We start from the raw sequence: 22,051 nt of genomic DNA on the forward strand, positions 1-22,051 counted from the left end.
GTTGAAGATTTGGTTATAAACTGGGCAATGTTCTCTGAGAACAAACTAATAATATGACTCGCAGCTTGAATTGTAGCCCCACTGATTGTTGAATTATTACATGTCATATTAGCAAAAGGTTCTAATGGAAGAGCATATAGCACTGGAGATATTGGACATTGTTTTAGTACCTTTATTAGTTCCATTTTTTCCTGAATAAAATCTATTAATTCTAATCAAATCTTGACTTTTCATATAATCTTTAAATTAATCAAATAAAAATACCTACATCAATTTTTCCTATTACCCTATATAGAAATGGCCAGTTTAAATTGTCACAAGCCTTTTGAACATCGAAAGACAGGATAACTAGAGATTTCTTAAGGTGTTTTTTTAATTCATGATGGATAGCATTCAAAACTCTATGAATGGGATTAGATAGTTGCATAGAAGAAATAAACCTAAATTGATATGGATGAATATAAGAAGAAATAAATTAATTCAATCTAAAAGCCATAACCGCTACCAGTAATTTGCAATCAAAGTTCTTCAATAAGTTGGGTCTGTATGACTCAACATTAAATTGATCTTTGCGCACATTGTGTACTTGGAGCAAAGTTACCTGAGTACTTTGGAATAACAACCAACGTAGATTGAAATTTCTCCTGTTCTTGAATGGCAACTAATGACTCAAAGAAAGCTTGTAATAGGAAGCTTTTGATTAGCAGCCAAAAAAAATCTCTAAAATTGGTACTTTGTAGACTGTCCTTCTGTTTATTCAATTGAAGATCTTCATAGAGACTCAACAGCTTTTCCTCTATAGACTTTATAGGGTTATCAGGTTGTAAAAGCCACACAGTTTTCCACCTCAGCCTGCCCTGGATTAGATGTTTGGACACATTCTGGAGAACGTTGCATCAAAAGAATACATATTCCAAAGTAAATATTACAGAACAGCACCAGCTATATGCAGGACATTTGTTCACATAGTGGTGATGCTTTATGGATCATTTCTAAATCTTAAAGAACTTCAGAGCCCATGAATTTCTGCTCTGGTGTAGCCCACTGACTTTTATGAAGGAAGGTCCAGGTGAACTCCCACAGCCCCACTGTCAGGGCTTAATCCACACCCTTTCCCCAACAATCTGCCCTCTTTTGGAGTCTGGATTTATCACTGATTCAGCCAAAACAGCCATACCAATGAAGTGGCAAGACTTTATTTAAAAGTAAGAGAACAAAGGACTAAGGTTTAAAAGTGAAAAGGAAAGAATAAAAAGCAAATTAAAAGATCCAAAACCAAACAACAACATAAAGTACGACCCCAGTTTCTAAGGGTATGTAGATTCTTCAGCATATCACCTCAACAAGGAAATAACAAAACTAACTCTTATCTAGGCTTTCAAGTTGGTCAGGCAAAGCCCCAGACAATTCTCAGTCATAGGGAGGCAAAAGACCTACTCCATAGTGAGGCAAAAGACCTACACTCATTCCCCCTTTGGCCATAAATGTATACTTAGCAGCCAATTCTAGAATGGCCCACCATCTTGCCAGTCATCACTCATCTCACCTCAACACTGGCCTCATCCCAGCTGCAGGCAATTAAGCCCTAACAAGTTGGAACCCCTAAAAGCTGGCCAGTTGCCCTTGGGATGGGACTCACCTCCTCTTTTGATCAATCCCAGGAGTAAATCATCCAATTTCTGAAGTTTTCTGCTTAGTTGGGAGAAGTAACAAAAAGACTGTCCAGATCAATTGACCCTTTGAGCCCCCACCTCTGGACTAACTCCACACCTTCATGTATGGCCTTGAGATGTATGAAGGGAGCAATTCAAATTGTTGCCAAAAGGCCTGGAAGCAGCAAGTACAGGGCTGTTTATTTTTTTTAACCTAAGTTGAAATCATTTCTCCTGACTGCCATTTTTTTTGAATGTTGAGATGTTGCAAATGGCTCTACATGGTGGGAGGGAGGAATTGCAAGGAAGTGAAATGAGTCTTTAACATAGTACTGGCATCATCATGTTCCTCAGGGTCTCAGCAGAGCCTCGGTGGTTCCATTTCTTTCCCAGAAGCCTCCAGGGTGAAAGCAAGCAGCATGGCCCTCTGATTAACTTCATGATGGCACTTGTTGGCATTACTTCCAACCTTTGCTATCCAAACGGCTGGGGAGAAAGCCACCAGGACTAGCTGCATTAATGCTGCTGCCCTGAGGACTACAAAACAGAGGGTGCATGGAGGGTGGGGTGATTTTGTAGATCGTTCTGTCCCTGTGGTTCTTCCTGATTTGGTGTCAGAAGGTTCAACTCTATTTTGAACTACCTTTCCTTAAAGTAGCAGACTCTCAAACCATGTTAAAAAATGCTTTTGAATTTCCTTTTGGTTTGCTAACCAGCAGAATGTGCACACACACATCTGGACTACTCTTAAAAGAAAATGCAGCTCCAAAGCATCTCAAGTACATGGTCCTGAAGCTGGGATGAAATGCCCCTCTTGGCAGGCAGCATGAAATTCTTTGACTCTTACATGACTTGTCCCCACTTGGTGGTGTGTCTTAGCCGTGCTTAACCAGAAGGTGGCATTGCAGGATGAGAATTGCACATTGATGTAGAAACAATGTTAAGTCCTTTCCTGACAAGAGGGTGAAGACTGATAGTAAACATCAAACTCAAAGCTGAATTTCATTTTTCTCTTGACTTTTCACAGTCTACTATATCACAGTTTGTATGCAAAGCTAAGCTTTTATGTGTTCCATCACATTAGCTGGTTGCAGTTATATCCTGGTATCTAACTTTTTTGTATTTCTTTCATAGGTGATGTAAGGAATGACATTTATATTACCTTGATTTGTGGAGACTTGGATAAATATAATAAAACCACTCAGAGAAATGTAGAAGTCAGCATGTGCGTCTGTGATGAAGAAGGAAAAGTGATACCAGTAAGTGCTGCTCTGTTACACACATACTAAAAGTGAACAAGCTCAACTTGGCCTATCTCCTTCCCTAACAAGAACTGATGTTTTGGGTGTGCTTATACTGCACTGCAGTTTGACTCTGTTTGCTGGGGTGTGTATAATAACCTTTGAAATGGAATCTTAGCCCCTAGAAGTCTACATCCATAGGCTTAAATTTGCAAGCATATTGTCATGGTTATAACATTCATACTAAGAACTCTGAACTTGATTTAACTCATGAGAGGAGGCCTTTCTCTGTACACCTTTCATGAAAAGGATACATTTAACATCCTCAGAAAGCATGGGAATCCACAGAAATTTCTCTGGAGAATTGGGGAAACAGAGCTGCACAACATCTCACAATGCCTGTGCACTTTTCCTGGGAGTACTCTTTGTTGCTTAGCATCCTGTTTTATGACGATTAGAAGTCTTCACAGAATAATAGAAAATGCTGGGAACTGAGCAGTCCTAATGCAGAAGACTGTTACATTTAAAACACATTCTGAACTACAACAACATTTTATTTGATATGAGGGATTTTAAAAACACATGGGATCAAGAGAAAAAATCTACATATACAAACATAATACACCTGTCTTAAGAATATCATACTCTATATTTTACGGCATCACTGCTGGCATGGTAACTTTGACAACTGCACATGACTCATCCTAAAATTATTTCCTTCAACCTGGACAAACGTTCTCTGCAACAGACTTTGCCAGCCTGGTATCTTCCTGATGTTTTGGGCTGCAACCCCAACATTCTGGATCATTGGTCCCACTGGGTGGGCTTGACTGGAGCTGAAGTCCTAACGCCTGAAAGCACCAAACAGGAGAAAACAGCTGCAAAGGGTAGCAGTAGAGTGCCCTTAGGTGTGAAAGAGGAAATAAGTCTGCTTGATCAAATTTCAGGGCTCTAGAGAAGCCTGAATGATTCACTTTACTTTTCATATTTTATCCGCCACTTTTTACTTCAGTAGAACTTTTGCATGGCTTGGATTTTGAACTGCAGCAATGTTCTTTTGGATTTGCCTGTTTTCCCTTGAGCTGTACATTTTGGCTCTACTTGCACATTTTAAAAAGCTCCGATAGCCTCAGAGAACACGCCTATGCTTTCTGGCAGATCTGCTGCATGAGCAGCAATAAGGATTGAGTACCAGGTCTATCAAGATAGATCACTGCACTAGGTCTACCCTTCTGTTGTCTGTCAGTGGAGAGACGAGGTGTCCAGCCAATGTCTTTCCATCTGCAGGTGAAACCCTCTGGCTTTTTCCATGACTCCTGCAGAAGACCAGTCCTTGTCCCCAGGGTACCATTGCCCCTTCTTGCCTATCCTGCCTCTGTCTGCAGATGCCCATGACAAGGGATGTGACAATTCATCAGTGGCCCCTTCTCAGACTAGTACTTTTCCAGCCATTAGGTACGAATGCACAGGGTTTTATGGTGCTTTCCCATACTAGCATAAGCACTCCAATGCTGTCAATGCCTGTTCATAGGTTGGGTGGTTAAGTCACAAAAAGCCAAATTATATACAAAATAGAATTCTCCTTGTGATTCTGGGATTGGTGGGGGTTGCCCTTAAAGATAACCCCCACCTTTTCCAGTTGCATGTCCCCATTTTCTCTCCACTGCTACCACCTCACCTGATCTCACTGCATCTCACCTGTGGGTAGCAAAAAACCCCCTCACTAGGCACTTTAAATTAAAACAAATTCAGCCAGGGACCAATGTTAGGTGGAACAGAATAGGAAGTCAGTGTTTTGCATAGCCAGTCAGTGAAAGAGCCTAGCATACTACTGCTCATTTTGCTTTGCTGCAACAGCTGCAAAATCCAAGTAAGGTTGCTTTTAAAAGTAATTTTTGTTTTGTTGCAACAGTTGGGGTGGGTAAATGACAGCTTTTGGAGGTCCTAAATATAGCATGTTGACATATGAAAGGATACTGTATTTGCTTTGAGGTTATGTGCCAGATTTCCAGAGTTCTATAAAAAACTTCTGGCTAGAAAGGACTTCTGTTACATGGATACTTAAAAACAGAAGTCCTTAACAACTTGAGGAAATACATTTTGTTCCCTTGCAGGAGGAGGGAGGCATCCCTTGAGTGAGCAGGACTAGTGTTAAAGTGGAGTAGGGTATCACCTCAGTGATGCGCAGCAAGCCTCCAAGTCAGAGAAGCTTGTTCCATTGTAAGCCGAGCTAAATTAGTTTGCATGAAGCCCAGATAAGCAGATACTTTATCTTTGATCTTCTCTCTATCTGTGGTGGGAAGTAAGATCATGGCTTCTTGATCTGCCTCTAAATCCATCTGTACATAGAATCAGCCCTAACACTAGGCAGAGTGAGATGGCAGATGATGTAGGGCTGGGGAGCAGTGGTGCAGTATTGGAGAGCAGAGCTGCTGCCCCCAAGCATGTCTTGTATCATTCCCCATGAGCTAGGCCCCTGCCTTCAGTGGAAGGCACTGTCCAATCAACTGTTGTCAGGTTCAGCTGATGTCTTGAGCTCTCTGGTGGAAAGGTGGGAATATAAATGTTCTGAATGGATAAACAAACTACTGGCTCGGTTGACAACTCTGTGTGGAAGGGGAGGAGAAACTTGTTCTTCAGATAGCAAAATGTCTTGGACCAGTATGGTTGACACTTGAATATGGTGTACATATGAAGAATCCAGTTCATTATGCAGTTAGTCCTTATATCATATGAAGAAACTCGATTGCAGTATGGGGTCAAACATGCACTGGTACATCCTATTCAAACGTATGCCAAGGCTGTCCAGATGGCAAGGCAGCAGGGAATGTGGGTGTCATCTCCATCTATTACACTGTGTAGGGAAATAAATAAAAGAGAACATAAGCTGATATTGTGTAGATGTAACTTTACAACAATGTTTGTTCTGGAGTGTGCACGTTTCATTACACGTGAAGCCACAGTTTGAAAAGCAGAGGGATCTGCGGATAAGTTTCTGAAAAAGTAGTTCATGAAGCACCCCTTTTGCCCAGATGATGAGTCCTGACCTTCCATGGGTATGCACTCACATGCATGGATAGGATGGAATGGAAAAACAAAACAAAGCAAGCAAAAACAAAAAGCACAACAGGAAATCACTGCTAAGGATAGACAATAATTGTAACTGTGATGACTACAAACACCATCTGCTGCATTACATCGGTGTGGATGCTCATTTGACTTCTAATTGACCTTTTCATGCACTGAGTTTGTGCAAGTTTAATGAGGGACAGTTGGGATTTCTCAAGGTCACAGACCAGTATTCTGTGTACCAACACTATAATTACTAAATAAATGTCAAAACAGTGAAATTACAAACCTTTCCCCAAACCTTATCTATTTGGAAAGAGTTCAGTCAAAATAGCAAATGTGTTTTTGTTGTATTTTGAACATGAGATGATTTGCTTTTATATAGGTTTTTTTTACTGATTTATCATATTTATGTAATAATTCCACAAGCATTTTGTAGGCTGAAGACCTTATCAGAGCCAAGCCAAGACATCTTTTGGCTTCTACCTGGGCCAACAAAATAACAATAACAACAAAAAAAGCAAACAGAAAAGCACGTGAAACAAGACTAAGGGCACATAAGAAGCCCTATCAAAATCACTATAGTGTATAGTTGGCGAGTATTACAAAGGCCACCAACAGATATACATTACAGCATAAAAGTTTGCATCTGGCTTTGTTGAACAGATGAAAACTGCAATAAAAGAGTGGTCCATCTTACAGGACAAATGTGGTTAATTTCAGGGAGGTCTGTAGAAAGCAAGGATTCATGGCACTGACTCTCATCTTGGGCATTTTGCCTGATCTAAGGCTGAAATTACATGTGATAAATCTCCTCTTTTAAAGCTCCCCTTAATATTAAGGGAACACATTCATTTCTTCTAATGCTCTTTCTGCCCTTTCATGCTAATAAAACACCATATACATTTGTGGCATGTAGTTTATATTTAATCAGGATTACTTAGATGCTGCTGATTATTGAGATTCTTAATTTTAAAAGGAAATGGTAAAGAGTGAAAAATCATAATAATAAACAATAGATGCACCTGGCCAGCTATCCTTTGTTTAGGTAAAAAGTTAAAAATGTTTGTCTGTTGCATCATCAAATTACCGGGGTTAAATTACTCATGAGCTAGTGTGAGGTAAGGTTTTGCATGCTAGCCTGCAACATTGGATGATCCGGGCTTATATCCATGCTCAGCTACAAAGCTCTCTGGGTGCCTTTGTGAGTAATCAATGGCTTTCAGCCTAGGCTACCTCACAGGGCTGTTTGACAATGAAACAGAGAGGAGAAAGACTAAACTGCTCTGGGCTCCTTGCAAGAGGGAAAAAGGAGGAACTGAAATGTAATAATGACATAAAAAGGCATGCATTTGTTGCAAAGGGAAAGGAAACCTGGTAGGATATTTGAATATGCCTTTTGAATATACTTGTATATACATGTTGAAGAACTGTTAAGAGAAGAAAAAGGAACAGGAAGACAGTTCTTTAGCAGCCAAAGGCATCCATTGCCTGTCAGATCTTTCCCACCCTCGAATAGCCTCCTTAGTTATTCACACATGGATGTTCAGATCACTCTGACTAATGGTATGAAAAATGCATGAATTACTCGAACTAGCTTAAATGCAGCTGGGGTCGTGTTAGGGAGTTTTGACTGGTAAGACAGAAGGCATCATCCTCATTCTGTGCATCTGTACCATGGAGAGGAAAGGCCTCTCCTCTTTGGAAAGAGTAAACCAAAAGAGAGATCAGGTCCATGTTGTCCTTGATGGTGGGGATTTTTGCATACCAATATTTAAGCCACTCAGCAAAACTGCTGCTGAACTGTACTCATTACTTCAACAAGGATGTGGCCTAATCCTGATTCAGATATGGGTACCAGGGGGCTTCCAGCAAAGTACTTCTGGCAGGCCTTCCATGGCTGTCCTCGTGCAGGGCATCACTTGTGCGTTGCATGCCATTTAAGTTTCCTGCAGTGCCCTGAGTCACTGGGGAGGATTTAAAGCAGCAGTTGGCTTGCCGCCACCTCCTGTATGGTAAAAACCAGGCCAGGGAGCCCCAGGCAGATGGGTGGATCGACCCCAATGCAGCCTCACCGACGGGGCCCTCAGCAACTGGCCAGCAGTGCCAGGCACTGGGGTGGGGCCAATAAATTCCTTTCTTGATAGCAGGAATTCCTTTACCTTCCCTTGCCTGCCTACACCATTTTCAGGGACACACCTCCAGAAACGTATTTTGCTTTGGTGTTTTCTTACTTCGATGTGGTAAATTTACTCATGCTGGAGAGGCAGGAGAAAAGAGTTCCAAAGCAGGTTGCATGAATGGCAATACTAAAAATGAGGATATATTGTGCTGTGATGAAAATGGTGCATACATGAAAAGTAAGAAGCTGCATCTCTTCTGCCCCCTTCTTTTCCAAAGAATGCCATATGCTTAGGAGCTGGGGACAAACCTGTGAGTGAATACAAATCTGTTGTCTACTACCAAGTCAAGCAACCCCGCTGGATGGAGACATTAAAGGTATGTCATACCACATTTTTCCCTTTAAAGTCTTTCCTAAAATGTAACCTGGGGTAATACCATGCTGTCTCAATTGGAGACTCCTGAAAACACAACAGAAGTAATGGAAGCCATCAAAGAGTTGCTTGCGTAGTTTTGTTGTCTAGAAACTAGGAATGAAAAGCATACAGTTAACTCATCATGATCCTGGGAAGAAATTCAAACAATAATTATTGTAAGACTGGGTCATTTCAATTTTTTTTTCTGCCAGTCTGTTCCATTACAATATAGTACTTTTTTTTAGTAAAAGTGTACAAGTTAATACATTCAGGAAACTACAAAAGCAACTTCTTTCCCACCACAAACCCTTTTACTATTTAGTTTCATCAGGTTTGTCCTTGTTAGACAAGAATGAATGAACATCCCTGTAGTTTGCATGTATCTTTTAATAAGCAAATGCTTGGAAGGTTGTGATGGAAATAATTACAAAATGACTGTAGGCTACTACAAAAGCTTATTGTAAATCTGGTTCTTTTAAAGAGAGAGCACTATAGAAAATTACTGTCATAATATGGCTCTTAGATAGGTAATGAGTTTAATTCCATTAAGGTGCTTTGAGAAGGGTAGACAGAAGGCATACTAAAACGTCTACCTGGGCAGTAAAGCACATTTATTTTCCTGAGCCTTCAAAGAATTCTGGATCCTCAGCAGTGGCCATTTTGCACTTGGATGAAAATCCAGTTTAACCTTATAATGAAATATTTGAGTCTTCATGAGCCAGCCTTTGGAATATTCCAATTCCTAATTTAACTCAAAAGGAATTTAATTCTGATTGTGCTGTGTTATTAGCCATGGTATCAGCTTATATTGTAGTTCCATGCCTGGTAATGTTGACACATGACAGGTAGCATTAGCAGTATTTTAGACACTAATTCGTATTCAGCAGTGTCTGAGCGCACACACAGTGACTCCTGAAAATTGCTGATTTGAACAAGACAAATTCCTGGCTCCACCTCCCCAGCTTGGTTGCCCTCACCTCCTGAAGAAATGCTACTGAGGATAAAGAAGGTGTCTGGAGCAGCATGGGGCGCAAGGGAAAGGAAAAGGACAGAAAGATGGCGGGTGGTGAAGGGAGGTACCCTGCATAAGTAGAAGAACCTTTCCATTCACATAAGGCGCCTTTGTTTCCAAGCTTATCTGTTTGCGAGGCAGTTCGGAATTAGGAATTTTCTCCATGTGGAGCCATGCGGCTGTTCCAGGATGCACTTGTGCTGAAGGGGAAACTTGACTTGGTACCTTCCCCATTACAAAGATTTGCATGAGCATGCTGGTGTGCTTTGATGATGTCACCATGATGGGAGCCACTGTCACGGAGCGGCCAGGTGTTTGTTCCTCTTCATGGCTGCATCTCTGAGAATGGCTAGGCTCTATTCATGGAGAAATCTTAATCCGAATTGGTTCTCTGCGAATAATCTTATTATACAACTTTCCTTTCTCTATTAATCTGATCTACACACAGTTTAGAAAGGAAAATGCAGGTATTGAATGATACGGGAATATGCTTTATGCACTTTCAGGGACTTCAGAACAAGCCCTTTAAATACATCCACGGATACTTATAAGAAGATGAATACCATAATTGCTGTTTTGTGTGAATCAGTATTAACATGCAAAAACTCCTTCAGTGACATATATCCCAACATTTCACGATGCCAAGGAATTTGATTTGGCAAATAATAAAAACTAGGCCCTGGCAGTCTGAAATCTCATTTAACAAATAATAAAATATATGATCTGAAAAAATACAACAAATCATCACATAAGATCATGATTTGTAAATGGCCATCGCTGAAGAAATCAGCAGATCTGCTAGCCATGGTGTGATGTTGGATTTTGGCAGTGCTAGCTCAGAACTACTAGTACCTTTTTCTTTCAGGTGCTCATCTTAATTTTTTATTTTAGTAACTGCTTGTTTCAAATGCTGTTTATTTAAATAGGTAGCGTTGCCCATTGAAGACATGCAAAGAATTCATTTGCGCTTCATGTTTAGACATCGGTCATCTCAAGAGTGTAAGTAACTTGCTTTATGTATGTTTTCAGTATGCAAAATTAGATAAATTGACCTGTTTTAAAAAATAATAACACCAAATTCTATACTGTACAGCTAAAGACAAAGGAGAAAAGAATTTTGCAATGGCCTTTGTAAAGTTAATGAAAGAGGATGGAACAACTCTACTTGATGGCTTTCATGATCTGACAGTTCTAAAGGTATAATCTTCTAGTTTACCATGGAACTTTCATTTAGCTTTTCATAATCTAGTGGCAACCTCCTTTAGCTACTGAAATATTATATTCCAATTCTCATAGCATGTTTGGCTTGTTTTTTCTGCCCATAGCAGATTAATGCATGCCTCACCTGTAAAGCTGGTCTAATGCCAATAGAGGAAATTGTGGGGGGGGGGCAAAGAGTCAAAGATAACCCTAAGTGTGTCCTCCATGTTTCTGAATGTCACAAGACAGTAGAGTGGCCAACTTGCAATTTTTAAAAATGCTGGTGCTTGGGAGGGTTGGTGGCACATGGGGTGGGTGGGTGGAGTCATACATGGGTCATGGGAATAGGACAATACTGAAATAATCCTTTTGGATTCTTGGAAGGCCAGATTTTCTACATATGTTTTACGCTGGATATCAGTTGGACATAAACAGGCACACTTGACTAGAACATCTTTATGGCACAATCCTAGCATTTCTGGCTGGGGAATGCTGGACATTGTAGGACTTTTCTCATGTTGACACATGTGTAGGATTTCACTGTTAGTGGATTTAAAATACTAAGCTGGCAACACATGTCCACATCCCTAACATTAGGCATTATGATTCCACTTTCTGAAAACAATTTATTTCCAAACATCTTTTTGAAGAGGAATCAAGAAGCTCTGGGGAAAACAGACCTCACGACAATGACACATGCTCTTTTACCTCTAGGTTGGATTACGGTAATGCATGCATTGCATTGCATGGGAAGGCCTTTAGTTCAGAAATTTCAGTTTGTACAGACTATGGCAGCAAGAATGCTAATGAGGTCTGAACATTCAAAACACATTGCATCAATTCTGTGGCAGAACTGGCTGGCTGTCTTTTTGTTTCCAGGTCAATTTAGAGTACTATTTTTGGATTAGAAACTTTTTTGTTAAAACCTTCAAAATTCTTTACAAAATGGCAAACGAGTCTGCACTCTTCTTTGAGTTATAATATGGCTTGGTCCAAAGCTGGCAATGTGGAAGACTGTGGTTCTGAATGCATTTAATGAATCCCATTGAATCTCACCAACGTCTTGTTTTTAAGGGGGATAGTAAGAAAATGGAAGATGCCAGTGCTTATCTGAGTCTCCCTCCTGCCCGGCCTACCTCAGATTTTCGAGGCTCAACCTTAAACCGGACCTCAAGCAGTGTAGGAGGGCTCTCAGTAAGCTCAAAAGATTCCTTTGTCATTTCAACTCTTGTTTGTTCAACCAAACTGACTCAAAATGGTAAGTGTATAAGCTTCTGACAAGAGTATTCATGTTACACTTGAAAGCTAATCTCTCTCTTTCTGGGCCTCAATATATTGCTGCTCTTCTCTGCAGTGGGTTTACTGGGCCTTTTGAAGTGGCGGATGAAGCCAGAGCTGCTGAAGGAAAACTTAGAAAAACTGAAGATGGTGGATGGTGAAGAAATTGTGAAGGTATATCCTGTTCAGTGATGCTTTGAATAACACAAATAATTTAAGGTTTGGGACTTCCCAAATAGTGAGAAATTCTGTGTAGTCATCTTTCCCCATTCCATCACCCTGCTTTTTTTTTTTTTTTTTGTAAAGTAACTGACATGCAAGACTCTTTAAATCACATCAGAATATATGGTGTCTCCAGGATTATTATCTGTCTGAGAGATCACTGCATTATTATTTGTCCACCTTTACATGAAAAGTTCTCATTAATTCAATTTGAGAAGGAGCTGCCTTTCAAAAGATGCCTTGGCATAAAACATTGTGTCACCCCTTCTCCAAATTTTCTGTAAGAAATATTAACAGTTTCATTGACATGGGTTTCTTGCAGTTGCTTAGAACTGCAGACAACTGATTTTCTTTATATGCTAATTGGGAAAGACTAATTTTTTGAGAATGGCTCAGAAATAGCCTACGCTAGCTAATGGGGTGGATACAAATAGCACAATCTACTTCAAGTAATGTATCCTTATTTTTTTCCCCAAGGCACAAAGCCTTACTTTATTCAGAATGTTTGCATCCCACCCAGCATCCAATTCTGGAGTCAATTGGATGGTGGCATTTTGCTGCCTGACTCAATGGACAAGATCCCTCCCACACAAACACACATGTTGCCCCATTCTATCTGCAGAAGCTGACTGGACTTGTGGTTGGATATTATTCATCACCGATGATGAGTCAGCATCCTCCACCTCATCTGAGAACAGTATGACAATGGAACCTGTTACTTGGAGAAGTTGTGGGCTCTAAAGCCTTTGGGCAGTCATCCAAATGGGATGGTGTAACTTAGTGTCCTGCAATGGCATTGAAGTGGCATTGGACCCAGTGGCCTTCTGGCCCCTTCCAACTGTACTATTCTATGATTCTGTGAGAATAGCAAGCTAGTTTAGGAGGTGCCAGCCAGGATGCCAGGAACACAGAGCTCTGCCCTCCAATACTGGGAATAGTTAAGGGGCTACCAGCATTTGCTCAACCCCATCTCTAATGCTTGAAGTGACTGTCTCACTCTGCCTAATTTTAGAGCCAGACCTGTTTGGAACACCGGGCTGCTAACAAGCCATGATAATAAAAGGGCCACAACAATAAAAATCACAGCATGTATGTTGAAACTCCATAAAACAATAATGGCAAAACTTTCTAAGACCACACCTAACATACTCTGCATCAAGATTCAAATGTCTGAACAAAAGCATTTGGTGACTTTAGGCAAGGCTTTTAGGGAATCATTGATGTTATTTTTATTGATAATTGTTTAATTTAATACTGTATGCTTGGATTTTAGTATTGGGTATTATTAGGTTTCATTTTAACATTTTGGGTACACATGGGATGTGTATATATAAGAGCACTTTAGCAGTGTAATCCTTTTCCTTTTTGCCAAGTGATTTGGGAGACTGTAATTATAATCTGGGGGAGGCAGAAATGCCCCTATTTGGTTATTACAAGTAGAGGGGAAGGTAAGGCAGGTGATGAATAAGGATTGAGATAGGTGATCTCCCTCCCTCTCTCTGGCCTTTTCCCACCTCAGTGTGGTTGCACCCCCTCCCCTCCCTGCAGCCCTGTCAGTGGGAACTGAATTCCAGATTAATCTATAGCAAGCTCACAATTTTCGATTAGTGACCCTGGGTGAGGGATTGGGTCAAGTGGAACTTGGTTGGATCAAGTGGAAGGGGATGAGCTCCCCTACCTGGAGATAAACCTGGCAATCAGTCTAACATCAAAACAGGCTCAAGGTCTGAGGAGATGGTAGTGTAATTTTTCACAAGACTTCCATCTGCTTCTCTGGTCTTTCTGCTTACTTGGGTTCCAGTTTGAAGTGTTCACCTCTTATGTTGCACAGTCAAGGCAGATCAGAATTTCTGCTACTATATCAGAAACCACGGAACTGTCCCAATATGTCAACAGCTTCACCCATGTAGCAGCAGATGCACATTCTTCAAATAGAAGAAAACAGATTTTACAAATGCTTGGAAGTTTCTGTCTCAGATTGCTCCTCTGTGCTGAGTGTGTTCTCCCAAAGCCTGTCTCTTGCCCTAGCAAAGCACTTTTCCCCTAGATGGGCTTCAATATTGAAAGCAAGTAAAGCTGTGCATAAAATACTGCAAGCAGAGCTAGAAGCATTACTTTACAGCAAGAATAATTCATTTCCTCTTGATCTGAAGCTTTACACAAATATTCTTCTGGGACGCTCACCTTGATTAAAGTCGAATCAGTGAGCTGCTGCTTTAGCACTCCCCAAACTTATCAAAATTCCAGGCATGGCAGTTTATAACAATCATAGATCCCTTGATTCAAGACTTTACACTTTAATGCATGACTAACTCTTAGTAAGCACAACATCAAGGCCAATTTGAATGACAACTTGCCTTGACCTATAGAAATTAAAATAGAATAAAATAAAATGGAAAGATGCTCATATAGGTATAGAGATAATGAAAGCTACTAATTATCTTGCCTTTCCTTCCTAATGCACATGAACGTGATACTCAATTCTGAACACAAGCTGAGTGTAGCTTATCTGGGGAAATATATATGTTAATGGTAAAATCTGAGCATGTCATGGTTTATTTCTCCATGTGAAAATGACTGCAATTTATTTTGCTGAGGAAAGCTTTAGACTAGGGAATACCTAGTTCAGTGGGGGGAAAAACTTGTGGGAATGACAGATCCACCTCAGAGGATTCAAGGAACACTGAAGAAGAGGGCAATATTCTTCTTCTGAGCACAAATTGCTGCCTAATGGGGTTAAAAAGAAGTTGAATTGAGCCAGGGTATGCTTTAAGAGGTTTGTAGGGTTCTGTACTTGTAATTCCTGCTGCTGGACACTGTTAATAATAACAATTCTATTTAAAGAGGTATCCAGAAGCTCTTTGCTTCAGTATTAACTGTATTGATGTGTTTTATTTTCCATTTTTTTCTTTGTAATTTATTTGTACACAAATACCAGGGTTGTCCCTGGGTGAGTTTGTACCCTGATGTATTTTCTTTTAAAGCAGCATTTTCCCCCTAATCAACATCATGTATTTGACATGATGATGATTAGGAGCTGTGGTTTTGACACTAATTTCATTAGCAACGTGTAGTGGAAAAATTCTTTTGGCCAAGTAAGACAGTTTAGCAGCCCTTGTATTGCCATTCTCTTCTCTCAAAGAAGCTGAGGATCCTCAGTTGGGGTTTGGTTCACATTTTTCCATAGTGTTTTGGCCAGTCTTGTCAGCACAGCTATGCACTTACGCATCTCCAATATGCATAGCTTATACCTTGAGTAGTTGGGGAGGCAAGGAACTGATGAAAAGGTTGACAGTATTCAGAACTGGAAGTTCATCAAGTAACAATGAGAGGCTGACACTGAGAGATCGCCCATCACCACTTGAAATGCTTCTTTTGTTGCCTTTTCCCACCCACTGTCCTTCCAGTGCATTTCAATTGACAGCTAAGTGCTTGGACCCTGGCAACAATTTCTAAATTAACCTATATGCAGTCTTGCCTTGGTCTCCTTTGACAGCTGAAACTGACAAGGAAACTGAACAGGGAAGACTGCACATATTGGATAGGCCTAAGCGTGTGCTAATGCACCCGCGAAAGACCAACATAAATAAATAAATAGATAAATAAACCCAACTGCACATTTTGAGGCTCCATTAAAAAATGTCAAGGAACTGAGCAATGGCTTTTCCAAAGTGCAATTTTGGCACCAGTGAAAGGGCAGTTACCTGAAAGATTTTAAAAGTGTGTGGGAGGGGTTTTTTGTTTGTTTTGCCATTCTTAATGAGCAACTCTGTACCCGTTCCTGACAATGCATGAAAAAATCGCATTGCTGAGTTCAGAGGACACATTAACACATCATGTGCAAGAACAATCCTGAAACAAGCCAATGTTGTTCAAGGTTGTTTGCGAAAAATAAGCCACATCGTAGAAACCATGCTGGATTTGGACAACCCAGCATGGCTGGTTACTCATGGAAAGCTGTTGTGTCATTGTCTTCCACAATGCCCCACCTTACCCTTCATTTGTCCTTTCATTATCCTGACAGGGGTATAACACCAGGGCTATCATCAGAGCACTCCTGGGTGGAAGGGTGTTGCTCAGTACTGTCTAATTTATTTCCCTTCACAGTTACCCAGACCAAAGCTTCAGTGGCTCTATAAGAACACGTGTTACTGTACAACTGAAAATGCACACATAAGATGCAGGGGAAAGGAAGCAATCTATTCTTCATAATATAAACAACATGGAACACTGAGCGTTGCATGCACAATGATTCTTTGAAGGAAACTTTTGGCTATTGGGTGGTATACACATGTAATAAAGTAAATCTATCTTGGGATTCTTTGAAATAAATGACCAAAATATACTTTCAAAGATGTGGTGAAGCTCTAGCTGACAGGCCTAGAAAGATAATTCATTTGAGTCATGAAGCAGTATCCTAGGGGCTAGGGGGAAGATTTTCTGCTCAAAGGAATCAAAATGTTTATTAGGCATCTTCATTCTGGCACAGTGCCAAAACAATTAAACCCTTAGTTCACTCTTTTTATTCCTCCTTCCCCTTTCTTTAGTTCCTCCAAGACACTTTAGATGCCCTGTTTAATATAATGATGGAACATTCACACAGCGATGCATATGACATCCTTGTCTTTGATGCACTGGTAAGGATTATCTACCGAATATTATAGATATATTTGCTGCACTTTTCTTCCACTCTTGTTAACTTTAATATATGAGCTCTCTTTGAGGGAACTGCTGACTGCAGGAATAAGGCACTACCTGCAATGCAAATAACATTGGATTGCCAACTTAGATGTGTTGCATCCCTAAAGAGGAGACATTTGACTTTAGTTAAGCTTCCCCCAGTGTGGTGCTCTCCATTCCATAGCACATGAGACTGGCACATCTGGAGGGCACCAGAATGGGGAAGGCTAATTTAAGGACTGGCCTTGCTTCTTCCAAAATATACCATTCTTAGGTAAATACCTCAGAGTCTGAATCTGAACTGGAAGAAGAGGTAAGGTCAGAAATCTTAGGTGAAATTCCAAAGCCATGAGCTTCAATAAGCCAAATGAGAACCAGACAACCCCTGGTTTGAGAGAACAGGGAGGTTTCGAAGGGATGGAGTATATACTTCATCAATCCAGTTGTCTTCCGCCAGGTTAAGGGAGCGGGCCAAGCAGTGTCCGCCATGCCAGTCATCTGAGGGTGGAGCTAGCTCTGGTCCAGAAGGCAGGAGTTTCAGTTTGGAATCAGTTCAGTTTGGGCTCATTAACTTGATGGATGTTTCTTGCTAATGACCTTTACACTACCCTGTTTGTGACACAAAGCCAGTCCTGGATGGGCAGCTTTAACATAATAAAAGAATGTGGTTAGAAGCATCCATCTATCTTGATCTGCTGGGAAGGGAAAAGAAGTTGGAGCGGAGAGGCACCAGCTCATGACAGATAAAAGATGCATCATGTAGTGGGTTTTCTAATCCTTAAAAAAAAAAAAAAAAACTCATGGTAAATTTTAGCTTTTAAAATGATTACTTTTAAAAAAACAAGCGAACAAGCCATTTTCCAGTTTATACTTCAGGGATTTTAGGTGGGTGAAAACGCTGACCATATTAATTAATCTATTACAGATTTATATAATAGGACTCATTGCTGATAGAAAATTTCAGCATTTCAACACTGTACTGGAGGCTTACATACAGCAACACTTCAGTGCAACTTTAGCCTACAAGTAAGTTTATAACATAGTATGTGTAATGATGGAGAAAGTCCTTTTCATGTGGAATGTATCAGTTTCAGTCCCTGGTTCCTCCACATAAATTATCCTGGATGGAATTTCAGGGTATTTCTATCAGTTGTAGGGGGCAGCACCTTGTTCTTGAAGTTTCAATATGGAAATTTTTGGGGATGCAATCCAATGAATGTTTAAATAGGGAAAAAATGTTATGTCTTGAACCCTACTGATTTCAATGGCAAATAAATTCAACATACCAACAGTGCAATCCTATACATTTCTCTTAGAAGGAAGTTTCACTGAATTCAGTGGGGTTTATTACCAGGTCAATGGGCATTGGACTGCAGACACAGTCTAGGTGCAACCCAATGTTTAAAAATGTAATTTTTGTTTCTGTCTTCTATGAGCTTAGAAGACTAATGGATTCTATGGCAAAAATTATTTCATCCATCCCACTAATTCCACTCATCACACACTATCCCACTCATAGGTGTGAGTTGATACTGTTTAGCTACTATTCTTCTAACTCCTCCTCCTCCTCATTGCAATTCTTCCCAAAATATTCTGCATGGTGCAGAAATGTAAATACTGCAATCTTAAGTACTGTGGGTACAAACAGCTCAAGGAATTCCCAGCCCTCTGCTGTTCTGGTATTTTTATATTATTCCATGCAATGACTGTGGCCACTGTCCAAAGCTATCCTGTGTGATAGATAGAAATAATAACAGGAAACAAAATTGTGTCTTTTCCTCTGTTGAGTTGTATAATATTTGTATTTGAGTTATAACTCAATAAAAGCCAAGTCTGCCATGTTACACCATGTGTTTCATATATCTGCTGCATTACCCACCTTAGAAATCTAGTACGACAGACTCAAGTATATCTTTTTTTAATATGTTCTTTTGATTTCAGGAAACTAATGAAAGTATTGAAGACTTACTTAGATATCTCCAGCAGAGGAGAACAGTGTGAACCTATCCTAAGAACCCTGAAAGCCCTGGAATATGTATTCAAGTTCATAGTTCGGTCAAGGACTTTGTTTTCACAGTAAGTATTTGATTTGATGACTTTTCAAAAATCATTAAAGTGAAGCATAACAACAGTGTGAATCTGAAGACAACAGAGGATGTCTGGGAAATACATCCAGAGCCATTTTTGGTTGACATTTTAGCCAAATAAATTACAAATGGAATTGGGATGATAAGCTAAATGGAACCTCTGTATAACAAAGCAGTTACCTCCAAATCCAAGATACAAGTGCGGAAGGGCATCTCCTTTGTTCTTTGACTTTAAGCATCCTAAGATATCTGATTTACAGCTTCCAGAAATAAAGTGCAATAGATGGACCTTGTTCTACTCAGCAACACCATGACTAGATTCTTCATTATACAGTTGTGGGTATCCTCAGACATTTGGAGCGTAGCAGTAGCTTCTTGGCTTCTGATATTCTGCATTCTGAGGATATCTTCTGCAAAGATAGAAGATTATACTGGTTTATAATGATCATCAAACAGATGCTAGCTGTACACAGCATGGTATACAAAGTCTCCTTTGACATGTATCTGTTTGTCTGTGTGATGCTTATAGAACAACAACCTTTGTGGACTTCTCTGTGCATTCAGTAGCACACCCATTGGTGGCTGTGTGTTTGAGCAGCCAGTTGATGCCTCTGTAGGATCCACCGCATAGGCCATTGACAATGGACCCTGTGCACATTGACTCAGAATTAAATCCCAATGGGATTTACTCTCAAGAAAGTGCATTGAGTGTGAGCCCCATCAAATTCAGTGGGAGCTGCTTCTGAGAATCCATGCACAACTTTGCACTATAAAAGAATCCCATCATGAAATTAACTAAGGGAAGAACTTATTTGCCTGGTCACAACATAACCCTCCAACTGCCACCATCATTGCATGTTGAGACTGTTACTGCTTCCCTGATTCCACATTCCTTTCCTCCCTGGGTCTCATAGGCCATGCTTTATCTACTGTATGCAGTTACCATAGATAAATATAAAAATAGGAATGATAATAACCAGCCTCTTGGCTGTTCAATCTTGTTTTTCCAAAGGAGGATTTCACAGCTGTGGTGCCTGACCTTTATGGGTGATAAAATTGATGGGTGGAAATGTTGCCAAGGGTTTTATTTAATAGATATATAGATTTTAGGACATGCCTTTAAAATTTCTTGTAATTGAATTGGAGTATGTCAGGTCAGAAAGAGGAAGGTATGATTTGCGTACTGAACTTGGTGTGTACTTGAAATATACTTGGAGGGAGCATTAACTTCTTTCCATGCATTATGGCAACACCCAGTGGATGCCCTCCATAGGTGTTGGACAACAGCTGGCTTCAACAGGTTGGGAAAAGCTGCTCTCTTTTAATTTTAACATTATATTGATTGATTGGTTGATTGATTTTAATGCCCTGTCCTCTGGGGTATCTCATCCATTGCACACTATATAAAGTAAGAACAATTAAATAATAGAGGAGGAGATGGTTCCATCAGAAAATGGTTCAAAATCCTGTGCTTGTTTATTGTTCTCAGCTTTATCATTATTATGTTGCATTTATATCCTGCCCTGCTTCCTTTTCGAGGAACCTAAGGTGGTTTATGTAATCCTCCCCCATTCCATTTTATCTTCATAATGACCTGTGAGGATGGTTAGGCTGAGAGTCTGTGACTGGCCCAAAGTCACCCAGTGAGCTTCATGGCTAGACCCAGATCTCCTTGGTCCCCAGTCCAGCACTATAACTACCACACCACACTGGCTCTCTCATGGCATTTTAAAGATCAGCACATATATTGTGGGAAGAACTTTTATGGACAACAGTCTTCTTCCTCATGTGGAAAATAGGTAGTTCTAGGCCTCTTTATCCAGGGAATATGATTTGCAGGTAGCTTCAAGAACATTTGTGTAGTAGTCCAGATAACTCCTTTGTGCAAATTGTGGGTTGTGTCCAATTTATCCTTCCCACTTACAGAGTGATTTCTGTCAGCAATTTGTCTCCTGTATTGATGCACCCTCAAAATCATTTCTGGAGGCTGCAGTGGAGAGGATAAAAATGTATCCTGCTGTATGAATGGGAATCTATTCATGCAATGTTGGATTTTCCCCTACATATGAAAATTGCAAAGTTAGAACAGGAGGGTTTTTCATTAAAGCTGTAATTTTCTTCCCATTCCATACACACAAGCACACACTTTGCAAACTGCTTCTGAAAATCCTCTGAGTTTCAAATGTATGCAGTTGTTCTCAATTCAGAGTACATCATCTCTGTGTGGTGGGGGAAGAAAGGAAGGACCAGCCCTGCATACAGAGATAAAAACCCTCTCTGGATTTCAGGGTCATGGCATTATGAGTCTTGACAGTGCGCTAGTAAGTCATTTCATTGTACTGCTTTTGAAAAGTATGGAAAATGCAAAATCAAGGAGGCGTGGGTTTACAGTACCTAATTGTCCAAATCAACTAAATGGATAGATGGTGCCGTACTGTAATCATGCATTTGTATGTTTATATTAGAAGTAGTACTGGCCATGCTTGGAAGGATACACAGCACATTTCAAGTGCACTGCAGATGAAGTGGTAAAAACAAAGCCAGTAGAAGGTAGGCTAGTACAAAGGCAGCATGGCACAATTTACTGCATTGGTGGAAGTTTTCAGACTTGATGCATGCAGTCCATAGAGACACTAACAACACTGGTAAAAGAGCTTCCTATTTTGCAAGAGAAATTCAGCATGGCATTTTAATACAGTCTAGCAAGCTTCTTCGCTTTAATTGTGTTCTTCAAAATCAACACATTACTGTTGCCAAATGGGCCCAGTGAGGAGAAAGGAGTCTAAAAATCCAATAAATGTGTAATCAACTTGTACATTTCATTTCAAGAGTTAGTTTTGGGTGTGGATAGTGTTTGCCTTAAGATCTACAACTTTTAAGAATGTTCCTTCTTTCAGAAAAGTGGAGAACTTGAGATTTGCCATTACAGAATGAATTTCCTATTTGATGCATTGTATTCATTCATTTATTTATTTAAAATTTTTGTATCCCACCCTTTACAGTGTCTCAGAGCAGTGATAACATAAATAAACAAGACAGAGCATCACAAATAATATATAAAATTAAAATTAAA

At 40.1% G+C, this 22,051-nt stretch overlaps 1 protein-coding gene across 1 annotated transcript in view; it reads left to right on the forward strand.

The window, feature by feature from the left end:
• Positions 1–22,051, forward strand: part of DOCK2 (dedicator of cytokinesis 2) — a 315,348-nt gene that overhangs the window by 43,416 nt on the left and 249,881 nt on the right. The window contains exons 14-22 of the mRNA XM_044453756.1: positions 2,787–2,911; positions 8,363–8,461; positions 10,438–10,510; positions 10,605–10,708; positions 11,786–11,969; positions 12,066–12,163; positions 16,759–16,848; positions 17,817–17,917; positions 18,833–18,967. Coding sequence (XP_044309691.1) covers positions 2,787–2,911; positions 8,363–8,461; positions 10,438–10,510; positions 10,605–10,708; positions 11,786–11,969; positions 12,066–12,163; positions 16,759–16,848; positions 17,817–17,917; positions 18,833–18,967 — 1,009 coding nt within the window. The remainder of the gene's footprint in view (positions 1–2,786; positions 2,912–8,362; positions 8,462–10,437; positions 10,511–10,604; positions 10,709–11,785; positions 11,970–12,065; positions 12,164–16,758; positions 16,849–17,816; positions 17,918–18,832; positions 18,968–22,051) is intronic.

Source organism: Varanus komodoensis, unplaced genomic scaffold, assembly GCF_004798865.1.
Source record: "Varanus komodoensis strain SLA01 unplaced genomic scaffold, ASM479886v1 scaffold7_1, whole genome shotgun sequence".
NCBI lineage: Eukaryota > Metazoa > Chordata > Lepidosauria > Squamata > Varanidae > Varanus > Varanus komodoensis.